The sequence below is a fragment of the Dreissena polymorpha genome, chromosome 13 (genome assembly GCF_020536995.1).
Source record: "Dreissena polymorpha isolate Duluth1 chromosome 13, UMN_Dpol_1.0, whole genome shotgun sequence".
NCBI classification, from domain to species: domain Eukaryota; kingdom Metazoa; phylum Mollusca; class Bivalvia; order Myida; family Dreissenidae; genus Dreissena; species Dreissena polymorpha.
The window spans coordinates 69411683-69438530 of NC_068367.1; the positions used below are offsets into that span (position 1 = coordinate 69411683).

The window sequence follows — 26848 nt, forward strand, 5'->3', positions numbered from 1 at the left end:
TCTCCTACTTGCCTAATTCTCCTGTTCCCTTTATTTTTTTTAATAGACATACCTACTGACAAAGGCAATTTGTGTTTATATTGTACCATATTACCCTTAATATGCCCCCTTTCAATTTAATATACCCAGTATCTACAGACAGAAACATCCAGTCGAAGCATGCAAATGTGTTCTTGTGATACTAACTTCAACACTTCAACTTGATTGAATTGACATCTCACCTTTTCCATGTACCGATAGAACGGAAAGTAAAAACTTCTCATTGTTAAGAAATTAATGACGATTAAAAAATCTTGTTTAGGCAGTTTATTTATATGTACATTAAAAACGGAGCTTCTGGAAAAACCACTTGTTTTTGCCACTCTTGTATCTGAAAAATACAAACACAAATGCATTAAATACCATTATGGATAAAATGATGGAAATGCTGTCATGATTTTTCATCACATTAATGCAATACAGAAAGCGATTTTATCGAAAGCGATTTTATCAGTACTGTTTATTCGATAATGGTTATATTCAAGTAAATAAAAGCATCCATTGCCATCATGTTGTGTTAATAGGTAATTTATCACTCATTGAAACAAGTCAACAACCAGTATTATGCCTTAAAAGTAATGGCTTTATATTCATTTTCCTCCTAGAAAATAATTTAATACAATTTTAAACATGTAAATGCAAGTTACATTTTAACTATAAAACAATATGGGTTTGTGAAACACTATGCCCCCCCCCCCCCCCATACATTTGACCTTTGACCTTGAATGATGACGTTGAAGAATTACCTTGACCTTTCACCACTCAAAATGTGCAGCTCCATGAGATACACATGCATGCCAAATATCAAGTTGCTATCTTCAATATTGCAAAAGTTATGGCCAATGTTAAAGTTTGACGCAAACCAACAAACAGGGAAACAACAATATAAATATACATAGTCCAGGGCTATAGATAACTTTTGGGGTATATTGGGTAATTCACACCCTGTTTTCGACAATAGGGTTTTTGTTAACATTTTCACCCCCTACTTTTGAGCTTAATTGGATTTTTCACCCCTGATTTTCTAACTCAATTGGGCAATTTAGGGAATGACATATATAACATAATAAAAATCTACTTAGGTTTCTATATTATTTATACAAATGGAATTCAAAAAGGTACCTGTACATAACAAACAATTACTGAATTTCTGATCAAGGATTATTCATTTTTGCGTTGAATAAGACAGAGTTCGTGAAAATCGCTGCACAATTGATGAAGTTATGGCTATTCAAAGCGATGTACCTCGTTTTCGGGTAATTTTGAGTAGAGTTGAATACCTTGAAAATGAAGTAGAAATCGGACCGGTCTACGTATAATTACAATACTACCCAAAAGATTGATAATCGCTGGAAAGACTGCCTTCTTTTCTTCATAGGACGGCATATAAACTAGGCGGTACATTTTTGTACGGAAAATAACCAGTCTAAAGCATAAGCCCGGTGTTCGTAGGAATTGCATTTCGTGACACAAGTTTTTTTTTTACGGAAATTATGTTATAAAATTTGTATTTGCGTTTTTGTACGCTTTATTTTGAATTTAATTACGTTTTTGGTTATTTTAATTGCGTAATAATGCAACTACGCTTGTTATCTATAGCCAGTCTTGGCCGTTACCCGCTCGACCGTCGACCGGGTCGAGTGATTTTTGCGTTGGTCAAGTGAAAATTCCAAGCCTGTAGCCCAATGGGTCGAGTGCTTTTTTACATGTCCGAACTTAGTAACAAGTCCGAAATAGCTTCATATAGACGCTTATTCAAAACTGCATTGGTTGTTTCCCTTGTGCACTTATTGATTAGACGCTTATCGAACAGTGTTGTAAGATGATCTCGCGAGACGCTATAACAATTATTACTACTGGGTGTAGAACTTGCGGCATTCATTTATTTTTATGTATTTTCTGTGTTATTTTGAGCGCGCATCGCATTAACTTCAACCTCAAAATGAGAATGAAGGAAGCAACACAAAATAGGAACAACGAAACGAAAATAATTCCAAAGGTCATGGAAAAATATTCGGTCTTTGCTTGGTTTTGATGTCTCCAAGGAATTTGATTATGCGCCTGCATTGCTGACTTGCTGGTATGTGCATGTCATACATAATGTTAAAAAAAAGCAATTAAATATCATGCACTTTGCAAGTATTGTTTTTTTGTACAGATCAAGTTTATCTGTCAAGGTACAAATCCTGAAAGTAAATTCAAAGGTGTATTATACTGCATTTTAGATGCTGGTAAAATCGGCGATAAGCCATATGTGGCTTAGGCGATAGAACTACTGCTACAAATGTCGTTTTAGATTTAGAATACTCAGAAGTTTGGGAAGAAAAGTTGCCTTCTTGTGCTACTTCTTATGCACAGATATTATTGCAAGTTTGACATTTTATTTACTTTATTCAGAGATTTGTTTGGAAAATTTATATCACGTTATAACATTGTTTGTTTTTTTCAGGCCGCCTTAAGGAGCATACATAATATGTCAGACCTGGATGTCGGAGACTCAGACAATGACCATGATTGAATGGAGATGTCTGTTGACATTGTTTTAATTTTTTTGTCAGACATTGACTGTGGATAAAAACAGAATTAAGTGTGTATTTGTTTAATCTTTATTGTTCTATGTTTCTTCAATACAAACATACATGTAGTTATAAATGTAACAGAATTGTAACTTTTAATTCAGGCTAGTTAAAATTGATTCGGGCTAGTGAAATTTCAAAGCTGGTAGCCCAACCGGGCTAGTGCCTTAAAAAAGTTAATGCCAAGACTGTATAGCCCTGACATACATAAAGTACTGCGATAACCAAAAATCCAGACATAAATGGATTAAGTGTTGGGTGTTGTCTTAGCAGGTAAACTGATCTATTTAGTAGACTGCGATGTTTTTACAAAGGGATAAACATGAGCGTATGCAATTCTTTCCGCGGATTTTTTGTGTGAATTGGGAATTTTGTATTTTGAAATGGGAAAAAGGGACTCCTTGGGAAAGGTGCCATTTTACCGCACCAACTTTACATCGAGAAAAAACGCTGAAATATTTATGGGTTCCGATTCTATTCCTGATGTATAGGCATGGTGTGAGGGAAAAAGCTGGTTTACAATAATTTGACAAGTGTGCATACCGTTCCTCAAACTTGGCCTTCACTTCTCGCTTGGCCTTGCGTTTGCGGGCAGGATCCTTGAAAACTTCTTTGTTAACAGCCCCCTTGTCCAACACTACATCAATTGAATATCTGAAACACAGACAAAGATGATTTATTGATTTCTTAAGTTTTGTTTTACTAGAAATTAATATTTTAATGAATTTATAACTGTTTGGTCAAGGTTGTTCTTCTTTTTAAAATCTTGGGGGCCCACCTAAACTTAAGGAACATACGGCTAGGGGGCCCCTCTTAATTAAATTTCCATTCCAAATCAAGCCATAAAATCCATCGAATATCTGCAAGACAGAAGTGACATTCATACAATTACTATTAACCCATCTTCAGATAACCAATGAGATGAAATCTCTGCATGGGCAAAAGAAACATAATCAATTACCCTTTTTCATTTTGGCAACATTCAGCCTTTAAGCTGTAGATTAAATATAGGTTTTCTTCCAGTAAAATCAACATTTAACTCATCAGAAGGAATCAGAGTAGCTTACACAATTAAATTTCAATTTATATTATTACAAATGCAATGAAATTATTGGCATCCCATTAATGAATAGGAATTTAAATTCACCACTTATTTTATAGATTAAATGCATATTCAAACAATATTGCTTGAAAAATATTATTTAAGGTTTGTATTAATCAAAAGAAGAGTTCTGCTGTTGGAGATAGATTCATCCAAAACAGTGCCTGGACAGTGGACACAGGACTTTTTGCAACAAAACTGACCACACTTATTGTGACAGCAAACTAGACCTTTGACCTAGTGACCACAATTTCAGAAGGGGCCATTTACTGTCCAAGGCCAATGCACATGGGAAGTATCAAGCCAAACAGTGAATCAGTTGACAAGTTATTGATCAGAAGCTATTTTCCCACTTATTGTAACAGTGACCTTTGACATAGTGACCCCTATTTCATTAGAAATCATTTTCTGACCAAGGCCAATGCACATGGAAAGTATCAAGTCAATCGGTAAATCAGTTGACGAGTTATTGATCGGAAACTATTTCACACTTAGTGTGACAGTGACCTTGACCTTTGACATAGCGCAGTCTGCAAAATAAGCGCACGCCCTGTGGCCTGGGCGTGTAAAGTATAGCTCGGGCCTATTAAAATTGCCATATCGTACAGTACGCCCGTCGGGCCAGTAGAAATTCCATGTATCAATATTGTTTACATTTTAAAGTGTGTGAAACGTCATTATTTTGTGAGTACTTCGTGAAGATTTCTGACAGAACTTCGTTCAACTTCGCCTAAAATACGAGATTTAAACGCGTTCCGATTGGTTCATACATTCAACGGTCATTTTCGAGTCCTAACCCAGGCCATGCAGTGAACATTTCAGACTGGTTATTTACTATTGGCACACGTCATGCTGATGTGTTTACTGCTGAAGTACCGGTAAACTAATCGACGTCTGCGGCTTGCATTTCCAGATTAAACATCGTTTTACTTTGTAACCTTGTGTGTGTGTTGATTTCCAAAGTTGTAAGTACCTACGCGCATAAGGCTGCATAATGCTTAAATACGTAGCTGGAGCAAAGCCTGGCAAGAAACTGCCCACTACTGATCGTTACGGTCATAAGTCAACAAATGACTATGAAAAATCACGGAAACGTGAATTTCATTAAAAGCCGTTAAAAATCAGTGATGAAGGAGAAGCTACTTCTGTAAGACAGAGTTTAATAAGCTACACTTAAAAAACAAAGCATAAGAAAAAAGTCAACATGTATGATAAAAGTAAGCAATCTAAAGTGCTCCAGCTAGGCCTAAATTGAAGGGCACCCTGCCCTCCCGAACCTCCGCCTTGCCCCTCCTGCCCTTAAAAAAAAATGGGTAATATATATTCTAACAATTATTAATAAAATAAATTAACATGCAAGACTAGAGGAAGCATTCCAGAAACGCCCGCGCACTCAAAAGTGCCCTTTTGATAAAATACTGCGCGTCAAATGTGCCCTTTTGACAAAAAAGCCCCCCCTGCCCTTTTCAAATCCTAGCTGGAGCACTGCATCTATGCCTTCACTTGTCAAGTTAACTTCTAGAAAATAACTCGGGTTTCTTGTTTTACTGGATATGGTTTCTGACAAAGAGGATCTCCAGGATGGCAGTGATGATGAGATGAACGAAGAAGTTGTTTATCACATGTTAAAGAGTTATGATTAATAAAGGACATAATTACCTTGACTTGTTATTTTGTGTTGCAATTGTTTTTGCAATAGTCTTTACAGTTAACATACCCTGGATACAATTTTTTCTTTTAAATAGATTATCTGCTATTGAAAGATGAAACCCTTTAGCAGGGTGTATATTTAAAAAAAATTACTTTGGGCTTGTAATTTTGCTGCTGGGCTACTTGTCTTCGCCATTCCAGTAGCCCGAATGGCTAGTGGATAAAATGAACTATCGTGAAGACTGATAGCGACCCCAATTAAAAAAAGGATCATCTACTGTCCAACGCCAGTGCTTTATGGGAAGTATCAAGCCAATCAGTCCCTCCGTTCACAAGTTATTGATCCAAATGTTCAATCTTAGTGTGACATTGACCTTGACCTTTGTTCTAGTGACCCCAATTCAATTGGGGTTATCTACTGGCAAAGGCCAAAGCTCATGGAAAGTAACTAGTCTATTGGTCAATCTGTTCACAAGTTATTGATCAGCAACAATTTTCACTCAAACATTTCTTTCATTTATCAAACATGCCCATGTGTTAAGAAACTTGTAGTCAACTAGAGCTTTGTCCCAGACGTGACGAATACCCCCACATGCCACATTGACACAGAATAATTTGCATGTTGTCTTCACAAAAAACAGCGGACACCATGCTCAATTTTTAAAATGCACTAAGTGACCCAGTGACCTAGTTTTTGACCCAGCATGGCCCATGTTCGAACATGACCTACACATCATCTAGATACAACTTCTGAAAAAGTGTGGTGAAGATTGGATATAAACTACTTGAATTAGAGAAAGGACACCATGTGCAATGTTTAAAACACACAAAGTGCTCCTGTGACCTAGTTTTAGACCTGCCATGACCAATGTTTGAACTTGGCCTAGACATCATATACCGTATTTTACCATGCATAGCGCGCAGTTTTTTACCTTCAAATTTCAAAATATAAATTCAGTGCGCGTAATACATTGACACAACGCTTTCCTGGTTGCTAAATTGCAAAAAATCAATTTCGTAAATCTTCACAATTGCCGCCATTTTTTTATTGCAGAAAACTACACCCTATAATGTTATAGACTGAAGGGGCCGTTGTCAAAACAACAAAAAGCGGGAAAGGGTATGAATGAACAAGGTAGTAACAGTTTTGACAAAAATTTAAAGATGAAAAATGTCTTTCTTGGTGTTTTCACACTTCTTCATTGATTGTTCATTTAAAAAAATCGAGGTATATCGATCCCCGCGTCGTTGCGGTATTGTTTGTTAAAGTTTTTGTTGTCATGAAAACTCGTTGATTTACAACGCAAAACATCTTATTTGAAATGACGCTAATTATTTCAATCATATTTCTCAACTTTGCTTTTGCTTTATTTTGATAATTTAATCCAAAGTTTAAGGTTAGCAATTCCGAAAATTTGTACTCTTATGTGAATTGACAGTTTGACGTCATCAAAAGAAAGCCGCTTTCTGTCTGAAGCAATAAAGCGACAAGTTTCTCGCTGACAAAATTGGCAATCAACATGCCGAACCAATCGTGTGTTTGTTCCTCAATAGCAATCATCCACTTGCAAAGCTCCGCCTTCGAACGTTTTGCAGAGAACGAAGCAGGAGTTTAACGGTTAATTGAGCAAGTGTTATACGGAAGTTGAGTTCCGATTTGCCGAAATTTCTCGGCCCCTAAGCATTGAAACGACGAATACATTTATCAATCTTTTACTGATCTCTGCATTAATATGCTACCGTGCAAGTATACTACGTAGGTTACAAACCAACAATAGAGATATAGACTCGTTTTATTTTCTTTCAATAGAGACAAATGATATTTGTCTAATGGCTTTTTGCCGATAACGCCAACTGTATGGAATTGAGCGTTCGGGTGTATTGTTTGTCTCACTATAAATACTGATCAACTAGACGCAGAGAAGGCGCGAAATACCGGGTCATACTGGATTTAATGGGGAGCATGGCAGTGCGCGGCAATAAGGACAAATACGGTGTACTCGAGAGAGTAATCTTAAAAATTGCATAAATATAGTGCTATGCAACCCATGCTCCTGATAGTATAAACGCTCCCTACTTTAAAACAAAAAATTAAGCGCCCGAAAAACTCATATTTAATGATTGCGCAATATAAGAATGGTGGCCATTTTTGGCCCAATTTTCAGGCTTTTGGTCTTGAATTCATTTTTTCTCTATTTTGGCTTTAAAAATCGCATGCGCGTTATACATGGGAGCGCGCTATCAATGGTAAAATACGGTAGATACAACTTCTGACCAAGTTTGGTGAAGATCGGATGAAAACTACTTGAATTAGAGAGCGGACACTAAATACGGACCGACTGACCGACCGACAGACAAGCTCACTCCAATATACCCCCCTAAACTTTGTGGGATATAATAATGACAGGACAGGTTAAAAGGGCAGAGCCTTGGAACGCCAGGACCAAGCTTCGAAAGGGCCGGGCGATTGCCCTGCCATTAAGGCCTAGCTGGAGCACTGAAAAGCAGGAAATAATCTGAAAAAAGGTGTTATAAAAAATTGCATGCGCATTATACATGGCAGCGCACTATGTATGGTAAAATACGATAGATACAACTTCTGACCAAGTTTGGTGAAGAACGGATGAAAACTACTTGAATTAGAGAGCAGACATCATGCTCAATGTTTAAAACGCATTAAGTGACCCCCCAGGGGTTTTTTTTACTAAGAAAGTGACACCGATATTCGGCGTCTTCCCCTACCAGAATTTTTCCCCTTAAAATACAATTTCCCCACCAAAAATATCATTTTTCACCAAAATATAATATTTTCTCTCAAAGAAATGTTTATTTTTCCTTGGGGCATTCGACAATTATCCAATTTGCACCATGTACAACGAATTCGCGCTCTCTCTCTCCAGACGAACACACAACATCTGGGAATCCCAGTTATTCTAAATATAGCTCTTAAATAACGTCATGTAAACTGGGCAACTAATCGTAATTATCATGTGACTATTTTACTGGATACCGGTCTTGCGCGAGAAGGGTGTTTCGTCAATTAATTACCGGAAACCAGTCGAATTTTCATCCGGGCTATGTGCAAGCCGAGGTATAAACGTGAAAACAGAAAAAAATGTCTCACAATTAGCGTTCTTACACAAACAAAATAAAACATTCGAACTCAAAAGATACTGAACGCATCGAGGCATTTTTTAAGTAAGAATCATCGAAAACCGTTATAACCCAGCAGGATTCCGAGGTAATCAACATCGAACATTGTGAAAGTGAAAGTAGACAATCGGCAGCTGCCGCTCCTTTCCCTTCCAATACTGTAGCAAATCAAGATCGTCAACCCATTCATCATGAAATTGAAATCACAAAATTGACATCGTCCCCCGGCCCCAGTACAAAAATATAGTTGAAAACATTTCCCATTATTAGATCTACACCTGCAACTTTATTAAGGACTTTGACTTTAATACCTGTTAAATGTGTTTAAGAACAAAAAGGACAGAGACAAGTCTCTTTTGATGAGTTATAGACATTGAAATGAACAGTTTTTATTTTTTCCCTTAATATCTCTCTTTCGCACTCTTTTTTTCCCCTTTCACCCAGCGTCCAGCGTCTTCCCCTTTCTCTAAAAAAAACCCCTGCCCCCTGACCTATTTTTTAACCAGACATGACCCATATTCGAACTTGACCAAGGCATCATCTAGATACAAGATCTGACCAAGTTTGGTGAAGATCGGATGAAAACAACTTGAATTAAAGAGCGGACACTTAATACGGACCGACTGACCGACCGACAGACAAGCTCACTCCAATATACCCCCCTTAACTTTGTTTGCGGGATATAATAATGACAGGACAGGTTTAAAGGGCAGAGCCTTGGAACGCCAGGGCCAAGCTTCGGAAGGGCGGGGCGGATTGCCCTGCCATAAAGGCCTAGCTGGAGCACTGAAAAGCAGGAAATAATCTGAAAGGAGGTGTCATATTATAAAACAAAAGGTGTTTTTTCAGAAAGTACATGTACTGCAATATGACTAAATCCCTAACCTGGTTGGCATAAGGTGATTGTAGTTGTACACGCGGATGAAAGGCTTCACCTTGGACTTCTGCTTTATCTTCTTCTTGCCCATACTGCGGGTCACCCTGCGAGGGTAGCGTTCAATACCAGCAACAAGAGCGTGGCCATAGGGCTTGTCTGAGGTGCCTTCATCGTAATTCTGGTCAACAGACGGTAAGAACAGGATTAAGGATTTATCAGGGGTTACGCTGTTGATCGCCATTGGCGCCATTATTGGCGCAATTTTTAAATAAGGCTCCAATTTTTTAAAAGTGGCGAATTAAAAAAAATCTGTAAAATCCTATCCGAAAATGTACTGCGAGTCGAAAGCACGCGACCGAGCATTAGCGGCCAGCGTCTGTCAGTTGTAAATATTGATTTATGACGATGTAAGCGACCTACCGTGCAGAGTGCATTAGAAATCCCCGAAGCATTTAAGAGTTACAAACGGTGTTTTTACTGCTATTGTCAAGTTTTATGGGGGTTATTATCGGATTAAAGGCTCCTTTATGATATTGAGAAATAAGTTAAGTAACACGGGGACAAACTGTCACGACGATCACTAATTATAATGATTATTTCTTTGTTAAAATCAAAACCATGGGGCTGGCAAAAGCATTTAATTTCTCCACATCAACAAATAAAAACTTGTTTTAACATGTATTTGTGAGCATTTCTGTTTAATATATTCATTATTGTAATGTTCTGGGAAGGATATAAATTGATTAAGATAACAACAATTTCAGAATTAACAAGGGCTGTTTGTAAAACATGCATGCCCCCCATATGGGCTCTCAGTTGTAGTGACAGCCATTTTGTAAATATGTTTTTTGTCACTGTGACCTTGACCTAGTAACCTGAAAATCAATAGGGGTCATCTGTGAGTCATGATCAATGTACCTATTAAGTTTCATGATCCTAGCCATAAGCTTTCTTGAGTTATCATCGGGAAACCATTTAACTATTTCGGGTCACTGTGACCTTTGACCTAGTGACCTGAAAATCAATAGGGCTCATATGCCAGTCATGATCAATGTACCTATCAAGTTTCATGATCCTAGGAATAGGCGTTCTTGAGTTATCATCCAGAAACATTTTTACTATTTCGGGTCACCGTGACCTTGACCTTTGACAGAGTGACCTCAAAATTAATAGGGGTAATCTGCGAGTCATGATCAATCTACCTATTAAGTTTCATGATCCTAGGCATAAGCATTCTTGAGTTATTATCCAGAAACCATTTTACTATTTCGGGTCACCGTGATCTTGACTTTTGACCTGAAAATCAATAGGGGTCATTTGCCAGTCATGATCAATGTACCTATGAAGTTTCATGATCCTAGGCATAAGCGTTCTTGAGTTATCATCCGGAAACCATTTTACTATTTCGGGTCACATTGACCTTTGACGTAGTGACCTGAAAATCAATAGGGGTCATCTGCCAGTCATGATCAAACTACCTATCAAGTTTCATGATCCTAGGCATAAGCGTTCTTGAGTAATCATTTGGAAACCATTTTATTATTTCGGGTCACCCTGACCTTGACCTTTGACCTTGTGACCTCAAAATCAATAGGGGTCATATGTGAGTCATAATAAATCTACCTATCAAGTTTCATGATCCTAGGCATAAGCGTTCTTGAGTTATCATCCAGAAACCATTTTACTATTTTGGGTCACCGTGACCTTGACCTTTGACCTAGTGACCTGAAAATCAATAGGGGTCATCTGCGAGTCATGATCAATCTACCTATCAAGTTTCATGATCCTAGGCATAAGCGTTCTTGAATTATCCGGAAACCATTTTACTATTTCGGGTCACAGTGACCTTGACCTTTGACCTAGTGATCTCAAAATCAATAGGGGGTCATCTGCGAGTCATGATCAATGTACCTATGAAGTTTCATGATCCTAGGCCTAAGCGTTCTCGAGTCATCATCCGGAAACCACCTGGTGGACGGACCGACCGACATGTGCAAAGCAATATACCCCCTCTTCTTCGAAGGGGGGCATAAAAAGTAAAACATTCACTCGATGTACTATATTTCGGATATGTTAAATTCGGACATTTAAAGATAGGGACATTTATGTGTTGGTTTGATGTTGATAGTTTGTATAAAATATTTTATGTTATTTCAGGCAACTAGAATGGATGGTGGCAATTATCTGGGCCTTTCTGTCAGGAAAAAGGCGTGAAAAACAGTCATTTAATTGAACCTGGAAATCATCCACCACTAACAGAAAACTTGTTAACAACAGAAGCTGATGTATATCATGTCCAAATGACCAAATATAACTGTTAAACAATTTGAAGTGAGATGCTTTATTTTCTAATTCCCTTTCAAATAATGAACATTGGTGTGATTCTATGTTTAAATAATTAATTTCGAAACATTTATGCAGCATACTGTTTAATACATTGATGTTAACATTAATTTATTATTTTGGTTATCTGTGTTGTTTATCAAGTTGAAAAAAATGTTATTTATATACAAATAAAGCTTATTTAGACTTATGAAGGTATGACTTATGAAGGTACTTATTGTTTTTTTTTATGAATTAACATACTTTTTAAAGTGATAATATAGTCAATGACATTAATGTAGTAAGGTTTCTTAAAATGATTGTTCTTATTAATAAGGTGGAATACCGACAGTTTTCACGCCGCGAAAAAGTGGCGACAATTTTTTTGGGCCAGTGAAACCCCTGATTTATGATGAAATTGGCAGAGCCCATTACTAGGTCCTTGACATTTTTGGGAACCCAGTAGTTCATATAAATGGACTACCAAAGCTTTTGATAATTTTTGTTGTGACGACTCTGACAGTAGATATCAGTGCTCCAGATAGGCCTTAATTGAAGGGCACCTCGCCCTGCCCTTCCGAACCTCCCCCCTGCCCTTCCTAGAGCCCCCAATGCCCTTTGAAAAAAAATAAAATTATATTTTATTTATTATAATTAATAAATTTCTTATTACATTGTATTTAATTTATTCCTCATTGTAGGCATTATATTTGAATGGATTAATAATAATGCGAATAATATATTCTAACAATTATAAATAACATATAAATCAACCTGTAACAGGAAGCATTCCAGAAACGCCCGCACGCACGAAAGTGCCCTTTTGACAAAATACTGTGCGTTGAAAGTGCCCTTTTAACAAAAAAGCCCCCCTCTGCCCTTTTAAAATCCTAGCTGGAGCACTGGTAGATATGCACCCATTCATTAACACAACCACAGTGGTTTAGACATGTACACATTGATAAGTTTTGGCAATTTTGAGTGTCCCTTAGCCCTTGTGTTGGTGACCAACTTTAGCACCTTTGGAAAATAAATGGGGCATTGCAACTCTCAGCAACCCTTTGGGTAATAAAGCTATTAATGTTACAGCTACTTACAGTTTTTTTTATGGCAATTTTGGGGCCGATATTCAGCCCCATTCCCCTCAAAAAGAGAGTGTATATTTTTCCCCCATTTTGTAGAAAAATCCCCTCCAAAAGTAAATTTTTTTATTTTTTTTTAAATAACTGTCTTATGATAAATATACAGGGCTCAACATTAATGGTTGTCCTATTGCCCCTGGCAAGTAAAAGTTGGGTCTGGGCAAAATATTTTATAATCTAGTTGTCCGCCCGGAAAAGTGCAAAAAAGAACAAAAAGCATTTAATGTAGACTTTAATTGCTGTAATCATTTTGTTGAATGTTCAAAAATAAAAAAGGCTTTGTGGTGTATCATTTTGGTTTATTAAACAACATGAGGTTTACAGTTGATGTGATATTTCATGTTTAGGCAAGTTGCTTTATGTAACGTTTAGTGCAAGTAGATTTTGGAAGTACTGGCCCGGTAGGGCAAGTTGGTTTTTCAGTTAATGTTCAGCCCTGATATATCTCAAATTTACTTCATAAACAACTAATAAAGTATATAACTATAATTAATATGATTTTGAGTTTTTCCCAAACCAGTTAATTTAACATGAATTGCATTTTTTCCCAAAATGGCAAGGGAAAGGCCTGATGTATCTATATTGTGTCAATATTCATTGATAAAAACATTCCAATTCGGTCCTTTTTATTGAGAAAAAAATGCTCAAATTTTCCATTTTATCGATTAAAAAAATCCCAATTAGACTCAAAATGGCTAGGAAAACTAAGACTGTGCATGAAGGCTGAACTGTCTGAAACTAATGTTGAAAAAATCATTGATATATATTTAAGAACAAGGGCTGTTTGTAAAACATGCATGCCCCCCATATGGGCTGTCCGTTGTAGTGACAGCCATTGTGTGAATACGATTTTTGTCACTGTGACCTTGACCTTTGACCTTGTGACCTGAAAATCAATAGGGGTCATCTGCGGGTCACGATCAATGTACCTATGCAGTGTCCGACAAATTTCTTATTTTTCAGGTAGCCCACTGGGCTACCAATAAAAATATTTGGTAGCCAATAAAATTTTCCTACAAAATGATAAGAGGCAGGTTTTCATCTTTATTTTATTTATTCATTTACATATACATAATATGTATACATACATACACATAAAACAGCAAGTAGTCTGATGTACACAGTCAATATCGTAAATCAATGTTACAGTACAGGCACCGTGTACTTAAATGTAAATGTACCAAAGACAATTATATACTACATGTAGATATTACATGTATGTGCATATGTATGTGTACTTAAATTCGGACAGCACGTTAAGTCGTAAACGTAAATAAAGCGTTTAGATGATCAATACGATTGACTCATACATATGGTGTTAATCAATGCAATAGCCCTTTTTAACAACAAATACCGAATTTCAAGAAATCAAGAGAATTAAATAATTTATTTAATTGTGTCCGACTTTACGTACTGTCCGAATTTACGTATTACATCCGTATGTTACGACACGTGTGTGCAGTCATTATACAATACAATAATTGTTTCAATAATGAAGGAACTGATACAGCGTAACGGTCACGATACAGCGTATTTACATTATATTTTATTAAGAGGAAATGTCAATGCCAAATAATTCGCGAGATACCCCGGTACTTTTGTTGAAAATCACAACGAAACTTTTAATGGAAATTAAATGATCTCAATGTTGTATCCGCTACGAAATTTTTATTTACAAATAAATACACCCAAGCCAATTTTCGCGCGCTTTTAATCTGGACAAAGAAATTCATTTCTTAAATGTAGAATTTTGTAACCTAAAATAGCTGTACACAACGCGTGCAAATCGTGGCAGGTGATTTACGCATGTTGCAATTAAACGGTCCTGATTGGGAGCTTATTTCATCATATCTTGAAATAGAACCATATGCTGAAATTCATTTGACACTTCAGAAAATTTCAAACGTTTGTGTTTATGACTCTTATCGTCTATTACCCACCCATAAATTGGTTTTTAAAATATAAATCGGGCATATATGGGATTATTGATTAACAGTCGATTAATCCAAATATTATTTGACCAGTCAAACTAATTAGCAGGTGTTAACCGCGTTCACACCGTTGTTATTAATATTCATTTTCGGTTTCGTTACCGTTTTGAAGAATCCGCTATTGTTTTGATTTATTTAATGTTCGGCGTCCTTGGATATCAAAAACTTTGTCGCTATTACTCATTGTTGCGGTTTACAAAGAATTCCAAACTGCGAAATGATGTTGCATCATGTGCGCCAACTATCCAACCGGCTTTTATTATATTATTAGCAGACGACAAATGTTGATTCTGATTGGATGATTAAATAAACTGTTACTGTTTTAGACATTACCGCAAGTGATCGGTGACTGATTAGATAATTGATTGCACTTTGTTATCGGATTATAAGCAGTACACAGTGGTCAGCGTGTTTATTCTACGTATGTCTGTAAATAAACCGGGCTACCGCTCTTATAGATTTATAGTAGCCCGGCGGGCGTCAGTTTGAAAATTTCAGTAGCCCGATGAAAAATTTCGGTAGCCCCCGGGCTCCGGGCAATGGATTTGTCGGACACTGCTATGAAGTGTCATGATCCTAGGCGTTCTTGAGTTATCATCCGAAAATCATTTTACTATTTCGGGTCACCGTGACCTTGACCTTTGACCTTGTGACCTCAAAATCAATAGGGGTTATCTGCAAGTCATGATCAATCTACCTATGAAGTTTCATGATCCTAGGCGTATGCGTTCTTGAGTTATCATCCGAAAACCATTTTACTATTTCGGGTCACTGTGACCTTGACCTAGTGACCTCAAAATTAACAGGGGTCATCTGCGAGTCATGATCAATCTACCCATGAAGTTTCATGATCTTAGGCGTATGCGTTCTTGAGTTATCATTCAAAAAACATTTTACTATTTCTGGTCACCGTGACCTTGACCTTTGACCTAGTGACCTCAAAATCAATAGGGGTCATCTGCGAGTCATGATCAATGTACCTATGAAGTTTCATGATCCTAGGCCCAAGCGTTCTGAGTTATCGTCTGACAACCACCTGGTGGAGGGACCGACCCGACCGACAGACCGACATGAGCAAAGCAATATACCCCCTCTTCTTCAAAGGGGGGCATAAAAAGGACAAAGACAATCAGCTGTGAATATAACATTCATGCATACATGTGTATTCATATAATAAATATCATTACATATAAAAGAGTAAATTTTTTCTATTTTCCCCTTTTCCTAAAAAACGATGCGTTTTTCCCCTTTGGACGGGCCGCGCCACCATTTTCCTAAAGGTGAAAAAAAAAAACACTGACTTTTATTTGTTATCTCGCACATCAGTGTTTTTTATATGAAATATTTGGCATTATTCGGCCCCATTCTCCCATCTCTAGAGTATATATTTTTCCCCCAAATATTTTTAAAATTCCCCCTCTCGGAAGTGTTATTAAATTTTAATCAATATCTCATTTAAATATGTCTTTCTTTACAAATTTATTTACTATAATTTTCCTGAACTGCCGCGTCCGCATGTTTACTTTCTTTTAGCCTTTACTCCTTAACCGCAAACCTTCCATAGTTCACTATCACAACTTTCGCTTTACGACATCTACCGCAAACGGTACGTATTCCACCATGTCGCACAACAGCAAAAGCTATCGGAAAAAAATTGACACAAAATCTGTTTTAACTTAAAAATGAAGATATTCTGTTTAAACAAGCACAATTTAGTCAGTCGTATTCAAATGCCGGCAGTGAAACGCAGAAACAGGCTTGGGGAAGCTACAATTGAGTCCCTGATAAGACTATGTCTGCACACCTAGAAACTTGGTGAAGCAGAGGAGGTCACCAAAATAATTGACAAATTCGCAGAAAAGCCAAGAAATGTTGATCTTTGAACATAAACATAACATGTTTATAAGAAAAAGAGTTGGAATAATGTTTTTCTCTCTATGTATGGTGAATTATAGTGTTAAAACTTGATTTTGTACAGCTACTTGCTGAGCATTGAAATTTCCCCTTTTTCCCCTTTTAAGCGCGAATTTCCCCCTCAGGGGACCCGACCCCTTTCCCCCAAAACTGAAAAAAAAAACACTGCATATAAATAACCTTCAAAACAATGACCGAAACTTAGCAAATCCCTACCTTAACAATGACTGCCTTTCTTCCAGCGAATCTACCTCCTAGGACAAGTACCACCTTGCCCGACTTCATAAACTTGCCCATGGCTGAAATGAACACATGCATTATTAACTCAAAAGCTTAGGCCTAAATGAAAATTAAGTTTGTATGGCCTTAACCGACCGACCCACTTTTATCCCCCGACCCAAAAAAGTTATTGCGATTTCTGAAAACGATCTTTTTTTATTTTCAATTTATTTTTCGCCAATCATAAAAGAGCCCACTGCAATATTTATTCATGCAAATCCCTGTCCATTCTTATGGCCCCTGACCCATCTAGGTTGATCCGATGGTTGGAATTTCATATGCCCCTATTTCTTCCAATGAAATCCACGAAAATTCTGCAACAGTGCTTTAATAACAGTGTTTTAAATTTTCATAGACTATAAGTGTATTAAAAATATCATTTATCAAATAAAATAAAATAATTTTCCTACCTACCTACCCACCTGTAAAATCTAGGGTCGGTAAAAGGCAAACCAACAATAATTTAATTGTGACCTTATCTCTTCCTTTAAAAAGGCCTTCCAAGTCACACCATGATGCCAAAACTGTTTTTCTGTAAATTGGGAATTTTTATGTCCCCCACTTATATATAGTAGTGGGGGACATATTGATTTTGCCCTGTCTGTTGGTTGGTTGGTTTGCGCCAACTTTAACATTTTGCAATAACTTTTGCTATATTGAATATAGCAACTTGATATTTGGCATGCATGTGTATCTCATGGAGCTGCACATTTTGAGTGGTGAAAGGTCAAGGTCATCCTTCAAGGTCAGAGGTCAAATATATGTGGCCAAAATCGCTCATTTTATGAATACTTTTGCAATATTGAAGAAAGCAACTTGATATTTGGCATGCATGTGTATCTCATGGAGCTGCACATTTTGAGTGGTGAAAGGTCAAGGTCATCCTTCAAGGTCAGAGGTCAAATATATGTTGCCCAAATTGCTTATTTTATGAATATTTTTGAAATATTGAAGATAGCAACTTGATATTTGGCATGCAAGTGTATCTCATGAGCTGCACAATTTGAGTGGTGAAAGGTCAAGGTCATCCTTCAAGGTCAGAGGTCAACTATATGTGGCCCAAAATGCTTATTTTATGAATACTTTTGCAATATTGAAGATAGCAACTTGATATTTGGCATGCATGTGAATCTCATGGAGCTGCACATTTTGAGTGGTGAAAGGTTAAGGTCATCCTTCAAGGTCAAGGTCATCCCTCAAGGTCAAATATATGGGTCAAAATTGCTCATGTAATGTCACTTCTGCAATATTGAAGCTAGAAATTGTATATTTGAAATGCATGTGTATCTCATGGAGCTGCACATTTTGAGTGGTGAAGGTCAAGGTCATCCTTCAAAGTTTAACAAACGCATCTTGTTTATCTTGACATTGGGAAAAATGGTCGCATTGGGAATGGTGTCGTTTTCCGAGCCAACTTTATATAGAGGAAAAATGCTGACAGCTATTTTCACACCTGTATTGCACCAAACAAGAGATAATCAAACTTAAAACTGTCAAATTCCTGAGTAATTGTAAGTCTCTTAATTGCTTGAAATTGAGGAATTATACAATCAGCACATAGGATGCAGCCATATTTGAATCAGGGTCTTCCCCAGGCCATTTAAGCGCCCCTTGCCGGGGCGCTTGAATTTCGAAATCAGAGTCCCCGGGGCGCTTGAAATTTTCCGATCAGTGTATTCTTCAGTAAAAGAAAGTGGAGATTGTCCAAAAAAATCAAGGTTTCCCTATCAGTGTATCAATATTCCCTGTTTTAAAAGAGCACTCGGTACCTACTTTCACAAGTAATCGCCATAAACACCACATGGGGTAATGGATAATCCACTGATAAGAGAATAGCATGACGCGCGTATCGATTATTCTAGCCACATTACACAGTCATTTAAATGCTGACAAGGATGTATCTGGTAACTTTCCAGTCGTCAAACTGTGAAGTTCATCGTCCAATCGGTTACGCGAATGCTTATGAGGGCGGGGTTAACTATCGACCATTATTTTTGATTGACGTCGGGCAAGAAGTAAGAGTTTATCGCAGCTTGATTAGCAAGAAGTTGTACCATTTGAGTAATATAAAACCGGTAATTAGTACAGTACAGAACATTAAAGACGGTTTCGGGCATCATCATCACACCTTTTTACTGTAAACAAGTGTTACCTATGACTCATAATTAATACGAGAAATTAATTGCAAGTGGTAAACAATTAATTATTATAGCGAGTAAGTTGTGCAAATGACTCCCAGTTACAATTATGTGATAACAATTAATTTAATTCCAGTACATGTATGTTTCAACATGTCCATTTATAGAACTGATTCACCTCGTTTTCTGACATTTATTCGACACGTAATGCGCTTTAACAAATTTTTGTTGAATTAATTACGCACACTTGTAAATGTTTCGTCCGATAATCGATAGTTAGAAGACTGATGATGGCAACCGGCCGTGATCCTCGTGGATAACGTGAATTTCATGCATAATTCCGTCAAAACATTTATTCGACTCGTAAAGTGTGTAAACAAATTATCGTTGAATATATAACGCAACGGTTAATATTTGTTGAAATCTCAAATGGGAATAACTAAATTTGTAATCCGAAACCCATTACCGTAAGTCGATGTTAAAGCGTTTTTAATCCGAAACACACTTCCGAATGTAAATGTTACCGCAACTTTAAATATTTTTGCTTCAAATTAGCAGTGCAAATTTATTTTGTGTCGAATCTTTTTCTCAATTAAAAAGAGCGCGAAAATTATGCAGCATGTACAACGTCGCGTCTATTGCATACAAATGGCGTGTATTGAGCGTTTTAACAAGCACACAACAGGTCAGGGGACTGACGCAATTCAGAGGCAATATTTCATCAAATCTATAAATAGTCACTTAAAAAATGGCAAGGTTTGTGTTAAAGAAATAACTGAAAGCTTTTATCGTAAATATTTACCAGAAAGAGATTGATAAAAACGTAATAAACGGGATTATCGGGTAATAAATAGAAACTTGAAAAAAAGTAAGTATACAGTAATAGAGTCGGGTTGAAACGGATGTATTGGGGAATCGTTCGAGTCGGGATTTTACTATCTGTGTGGAAAAGTTTTAAAACAATTAAACAATATAAAAAAATATATTTTTTAATGACTGGGGGATTTTTTTTGAAGAGTCATAGCGCACCAAATGACGTCTTTTGACGCTGTTTTTTTTTTAGTAATGACGCACCACAGAACGTGAATTGACACGTTAAATTAAAAAAAATCAACGACGGGAGGGGACACCCCTACCGAACCCACCCCCGGGGCGCCTGAACAAATTCCTGGGGAAGGCACTGATTTGAATGTCAAGAAAACGCTCCAGACCGAAATAGAAGGTTTGAGATACGGGAGCCAAGACCCACCCACATTATATTGGATTCAGCGTTATAACAGAGGTCGTTAAATGGATTTACAGTCTTCATATGAATTTGAAGCTTGTAAAGATCACAGCATCAATTCATATCAGAACAATTTTACAGAACAGCTCCTATCAATAAGGTTGAGTTATCTTCACACTATGAACTGTGCTAGACATTTCGACATGATTATATAAATCTACATAGCGCATGCGTTACACTATGCATCATCCATGCAACTTCTTGTGTGAAAAGTTAAAATTACTAATGATTTTTCAACAAAAATCCTACATATATCAGTGCTTCAGCTAGGCCGAAATTGAAGCGCGCTCAGCCCTTCCCTTCTGAAGCCCCGCCCTGTCCTTTCATTTAATTTTTTTTATATGATAATTTATAAATCTCTTATAACATTTTAATTAATTAATTTCTCATTGCAGACATTTTATTTGCTGGGTTTAATAATAATGGGAATAAAATATTCCAACAATTATTAATAACATCAAAATTAATATGCAACAGGGAGCATTTGAGATACGCCCCCACGCTTGAAAGTGTCCTTTTGATGAAATGCTGCGGGTCGAAAGTGCCCTATTGACAAAATAGCCCCCTGTCCTTTTCGAATCCTACTTGGAGCACTGTATATCTTAACAACTGTAACCCAGCCAGAAAAATCCCCGACCACCATGGGGATCAAACCCGTGACCGTCCGGTTCCAAAGAAGACACTCTAACGCGTTGCTATTAAAGCTAGCTTATATAGCAGGGCTCGAAATTAACACTCGCAAAATGCGAGTAAAAAATACCGATTGCGAGTTAAGTTTTAAGCCACTAGTATTTGTTTGCGAGTAAACAAATAGTGAAAAGAAATTAGTAGGTATAATGCTGTTCTACCTCATGATCTCTAAATCTTAGGTCAATTTATGGAACGCCCAAGTACCCTTCTGCCATACATGCCAGATGTCCCGATCTTGGCGGGACAGTCCTGCATTTGGGGTGTTTGTCCCGGTGTCCCGATGTGACACTATTTGTCCCGACATTCACACAAAACGATATACGCTCTATAAGTTCACAATAAACTTCCCTATTCAAGCTACGTCTGGCTTTAACTACCATCGCTAATCCCTTTATTGCCCCCTAATAACAAACCATATCTACATGTCGAGTGATCCAGTGTTATTTTTGACACCTTATCAGCGATATATCGGCAAATTATTGATTTTATCTGGCATTCACACCAGGATATTTTTATGATAAGGGTCGTTAATTGCTAGTGATAGATGCATAGTAGTGCAATAAGCAGATTGCTATTTGTATTTCAAGGCACAAATCAAGTACAAAGATACTATAATAACGCGGTATTCAGTGTCAATCAAATCGAGCGCTGACCGATACCAGAGACATAAATTTACTTTCGTTTTTGACTGATTTTCAGAAAATAATGTGTACATATTGCATCAATCTAAATTTAGAGCTAATGGATGATTGGTTGAATAAAAACAGTACTCAATGTTCGCACATCCCGTTGAACGTTGCCTTAGTCCCAAATGGATTCATCTACATGGTGCACATGATTGTTTACTTCCGAAAAATGGAGAACGTCTGTGTTCATGCAATTCTAAACACATTTATCGTCAATATTTGCCAGAAATTATGAGTTTGTGTAAGTAATTAGCTGATTACTGACTTCAGTAAAGGTGGCACAATTGATCGTTTTAGGTGTCCTGCTTTTTGGTCATATCCCGACATTTTTAATGGACTGTCCCGATTTACACCCGAAAATTTCTGGCATGTATGCCTTCTGCGTAAGCGCGCACCTTGCATGTAGCCTGGTATATACAGATACGCAGATGGTATTGGTACAAAGTGAAACAGTCGACTATTCCAACGCCCTTAACACTACTTTTGGGGGAAGGGGTCCGCAGCCCTTAGGAGGGGGAATTTTCGCGACGTTTCCCTTTTTGGGGGATTTTTTTACATACCCTCTCATTATTACATTTGTACATGTTTGCACTATATTCATTGCATTTTCATAATTTAGTATGTTTGCAAAGATTAAATTGAAATAGAATTGAGATATAATAATCATGAGACACATCGTTCTTTTAAAAAAAATAAAAAAATTTAGGGGGAATTTTTCTATTTTGCAAGTTGGTATTAAAGCTGCTCGCAATTTTTTGCAAGTAGAAAAAAAGTTAAATTCGAGCCCTGAATTATAGCAAGGCAGTATTAGTTCTCCTTATACCGAGCCCTGCTACACAACTACAAAAACAGTGGTTTAAGTGTTTTTATATTTGTAAACAAGACAGTTATGCGACCAATTCAATAAGGAAATATCTATAAAAAAAAACAGCCAACCTTTGCAGGGTTCGCCAAAACCGTCGGTCCGCCGGTCCTGACCGTCAAATTTTTCTCAGGACCGACAAGTGATTTAAGATAATCGGTCCGACTGACCGACACAATCGGATGAAAAATGGTTTCAAAATGAACGCTTAAAATTGTATAATGTGCTATTGGATTATTAGAAGGTAAATGCTTTTTGTTCAACTTCTGTCATAATTCTTTTTTTCTTAACTTCATTTTGATGTTTAAAGTTGTATTAGAATTGACTATCACATCCGAGTTCAAAATCAATTGTCTTTGTTAAAAAAAGCAACCGAGTGCGTCCGCCATTTTGTTTGTTCCATTTAATTTCTCCACAACAAAAACCGCATAAAAACTTGTTTCAACAGGCATATGTGAGCATTTCTGTTAAATAGTTTCATTATTATATTGTTCTGGGAAGGATATATTTTAATTTACATACCAACAATTTCTGAAATCAAAATTAGATTTTTCAGCCGATGTACTATATTTCGGATATTTTAAAATTCGGACATAGGGATATTTATGTGTTGATTTGTTGTTGATAGTTTGTAGCAATATGTTTTGTGTTATGTCAGACAACAAGAATGAATGGTGGTTATTATCATAAGCCTTTCTATCAAGAAATAGGTGTGAAATACATTCATTTAATTGAACCTGGAAATCAACCACCTCAGCTAAGAGAAAATATATTTCAACAATAGGTGTAGTTTTAGAGCTTGTGAATTGGCTAATAAACAGAAATTGGAATCATTCAAAGTAGTGTGAATGGGTGTGTGCATTTAAGTCAAACTTGATTGGATGTCACCCTAACTTTTCAAGAACACGGATTTGTAGAGCTGTGGAGGCTAAAAAACAGTTTGACAAAAAGAAGTCTAAAAAGTATGCCTTTGGTTTATATGTGGTTTATTATTAATATAATAATTGTTTAATAATATCGACATTGGACATGTTTTTATTGTATTTTAATTTGATCAAAACCAATAAACATCTAAAAGGTACTTCTTTTGTTGTGATTTGCTGTTATAGTTTAATCGGACAGTGGGACTGACAGAAACTGTTTCGGACTGACAAAAATTTCAAGTCTGTCAGTCCAAATGACTGACAGATTTTTCAAGTTTTGGCGAACCTTGCCTTTGAACAAAAAAAAATGTTGATCAACATCAATTTTACAAAGGGATTGGTCTTCCATATAAACGGTCCACTAATAATTGCATAATAGACCAGTTTCACAATACGAACACTGTTGCTATTTTTAGATATCACGTGACGAGTCGAATCTCAGAACGAGGCGGAACGTGACAACTTTCTTTTCCTATGTTATGCGAATGGTTGAGAATATCGATCATTATAGAGCAGTTGACTGTAATGTTTTACATTCGGGACGGTTATAACATTATTACAGTATGTTGGAAAAAAAATGTGGAAACGATTGTCCGGATGAAAAAAAACTTAGGAACGAATGTCCTTATTGTCAAAATTAGCGTAGGAACGATTGACCGTGGGAACGAATGTCCGGGAATCGTTTCGTACACTACTGTACACTCTTCTTAGGACTACGTAATGACGGAGTTTAAAAAATTTACCGGTAACCGTTGAATACGTTAAATGTTTAGCATTAATTTGTTAAAATATTAAAAATGTATGGGTATTAAGCACTTCATTATAATGAGTAAACTGCTAATATCTATACAGTATTTAGTTTCTGACAATCTGTTTGGCAAAAATAACTTTCAATTTTTACAAAATCTTACATATCTAATTAAAGCAACAGTTGAGTATTTGGCTTTAAACAACTCTAAGAAATGACTATGCAATACCACTACCACGAGAAGACATGGGGGTATCATAAATTATGTGGAAATGACCAGACATCTGCAACGTGTGGTTTATGACACCTTGCTGTTAGTTAATATATGTCGGCACAGTATCTGATCATAACGAGATAATGGGTTTGTGCTTAACAAAGGGACGATTAAACAACAGATATAACAATAAACAAGATTATTGATAGATCTTTGATTAAACACCGTGATAAAAAGGCTCAAACTAACAGTGTCAACATTTGTGCAAACATGTGAATAAAAACAAGTACTTTAATCAAGAAAATGTATTGACACTTAAAATGGTAAGTATATATTTACTGATGATGTCATCTTGTGTTGACAATATCGTAACGTCAAAAGCGTGATGGGTTGAAATTGGATGCGGCATTGCGTGGTATTATAAACAGCATCACGTTTCGCCTCGTTCTGGATTTCTGCGAGTCACGTGACTTCGCGCTCTTATCGATTTTGGCTTATTGTGAAAAGGGTCTATTGATCAGACATATCATTTAAGTTAACCCTTTTATTAGCAGGCCGACATCAACATATTTACTTTTATAACTTCATTCTGTTTGACAATATATTAAAAGATAAATAACTGTTCTATTACATGTCGGTCATCAGAGTTTTACACAAGCTTTTCTTTTTTTTCAATATTTACAAAATAAGTTGTAAATTTATTATGTGAAAATAAATACTAACATCCAGCTTAACTATTAATAATTTTGTTTGCATATTGAAGATTCGGCGCTTCAATACGCCAGACACACAATAAGGTGCAGTATTTAACTGATAGAAACATGAAGGGCGATATATGATGTGACCAAATTTCACTTGGCTGGTTTTCTTAACATTTGATTTACGTGGCTGATGGCTGATTTTTTATGACAACTAAAACATACTTGCGATGAATTGGACGCAAACCGGAAAAGGAAGTGTTGTGGGTTTACTTGTTTTCTCATAAACATCACAGGTTACACACAATAATTGTGTCGATCGGTTGGTTATCCGACATCATGGAGTTAATAAATAGAGGACGATGAAATAAAAATGAAAGAAGAGGGAGAAGAGAGGAAGAAGATAGGCTAAATCTGTCAATTTCGTGATGAAAGCAAACTGACGATGCAATAAATAATTAGCAAATTGAAGCAATATAAAATGAAACCCGGTTGCATGGCCAGTGTTAAACCAATGTCATTATGTAAGACAAATTTGTAGAGAACAATACATAGTAAAAATCAACGCATTGAGCATTGTGGTGTCAGAAAAATATATTGTATAATTTATTTTGATATATAAATGTACATACACTTCTTTACCTTATGATTTGCCTAGCCTTTACTCAATGGCCATGAGTAAATGAAATTTAGCGGGGGGTAACAATACAATCTTAAACACTAAATCTGGACAGTTGAATTTCAGATATGTACATTTATATTAGTCTGATACATTGATAATAATTCTATTATATGAGTTCTAAGTTTAAAATGAAAAGAAACACTTGGCAATTATTTATGGCTTACCTGGGTAATTTCGCATTAATAGTGAAATTAAACTGATGACGTTACTTCAACGAAATTTTCACTGATTAAAACCGTACATTATCTATTTTTATGGCTCATATTTTCTTATAGTCCACGAAAAAAAGAGAAATATATGTGACATTAAGGGTCCCAAATTTTCTTGATGACATCCGGTCCCGAATTTTCTTGATGACATCCATAATTTGGTATATATTCAAAGTATAATAACACCTATTATTATTTCAATTTTTAGTTAAATACAAATCCATACATGATGTTGCATGTGTCAATAAAATTTAAAGAGAAACCAATAACACTGTGGAGAAACGTAATCAAAAGATTGCGCAATTTGACTGCACACAGATTGCAATGGTACTGAAATTTTTTCATAGATTACTTGTTATCGAGACAAACCATTCAGTAAAAGACCTGAACTGGTGTTTGCGTGCATTTGCTGTTCCGATGTTTGCATGCGTTTGTACTAGAGTAAAGATTGTTAAGCTACGTTATTACACTCTGTGTAAAATTGATTGTTATTACAACCATGACTTAACCACCGTCTATTCCTCTTTAATTTTCAGATAAACTGTGTAATTCCATCTGGTATTTTCAGATATACTCTATACTGAACATTTGAACTTGATTCGAATTTGGCGTAAATATCGTTAAATCTAAGTTTCCAACAAAATTCCATCAAGATTTACTAAACAATT

The 26848-nt window shown here is 36.4% G+C and overlaps 1 protein-coding gene across 1 annotated transcript; it reads right to left on the bottom strand.

The window, feature by feature from the left end:
* Positions 1 to 291: 291 nt before the first annotated feature.
* Positions 292 to 25598, bottom strand: LOC127855640 (60S ribosomal protein L27-like). Its single transcript, XM_052391389.1, has 5 exons — positions 25515 to 25598; positions 16983 to 17065; positions 9406 to 9575; positions 3159 to 3269; positions 292 to 370 (listed from the first exon to the last, which is right to left on the bottom strand). The coding sequence occupies exons 2-5, from the start codon at positions 17061 to 17063 to the stop codon at positions 322 to 324; spliced, it is 411 nt and encodes a 136-aa protein (XP_052247349.1). The 5' UTR covers positions 17064 to 17065; positions 25515 to 25598; the 3' UTR covers positions 292 to 321.
* Between the last annotated feature and the right edge of the window lie 1250 nt (positions 25599 to 26848).

Bases quoted from the DNA above. Each gene is read 5' to 3' on its own strand.
- LOC127855640 (XM_052391389.1), bottom strand. From the start codon at position 17,063: ATGGGCAAGTTTATGAAGTCGGGCAAGGTGGTACTTGTCCTAGGAGGT. The intron at 3,270-9,405 runs GTTAGGGATTTA...TCTGTGTTTCAG, and splicing joins AATCACCTTATGCCAACCAG to ATATTCAATTGATGTAGTGT. The intron at 371-3,158 runs GTATGCACACTT...TGTATTTTTCAG, and splicing joins AAGGCCAAGTTTGAGGAACG to ATACAAGAGTGGCAAAAACA.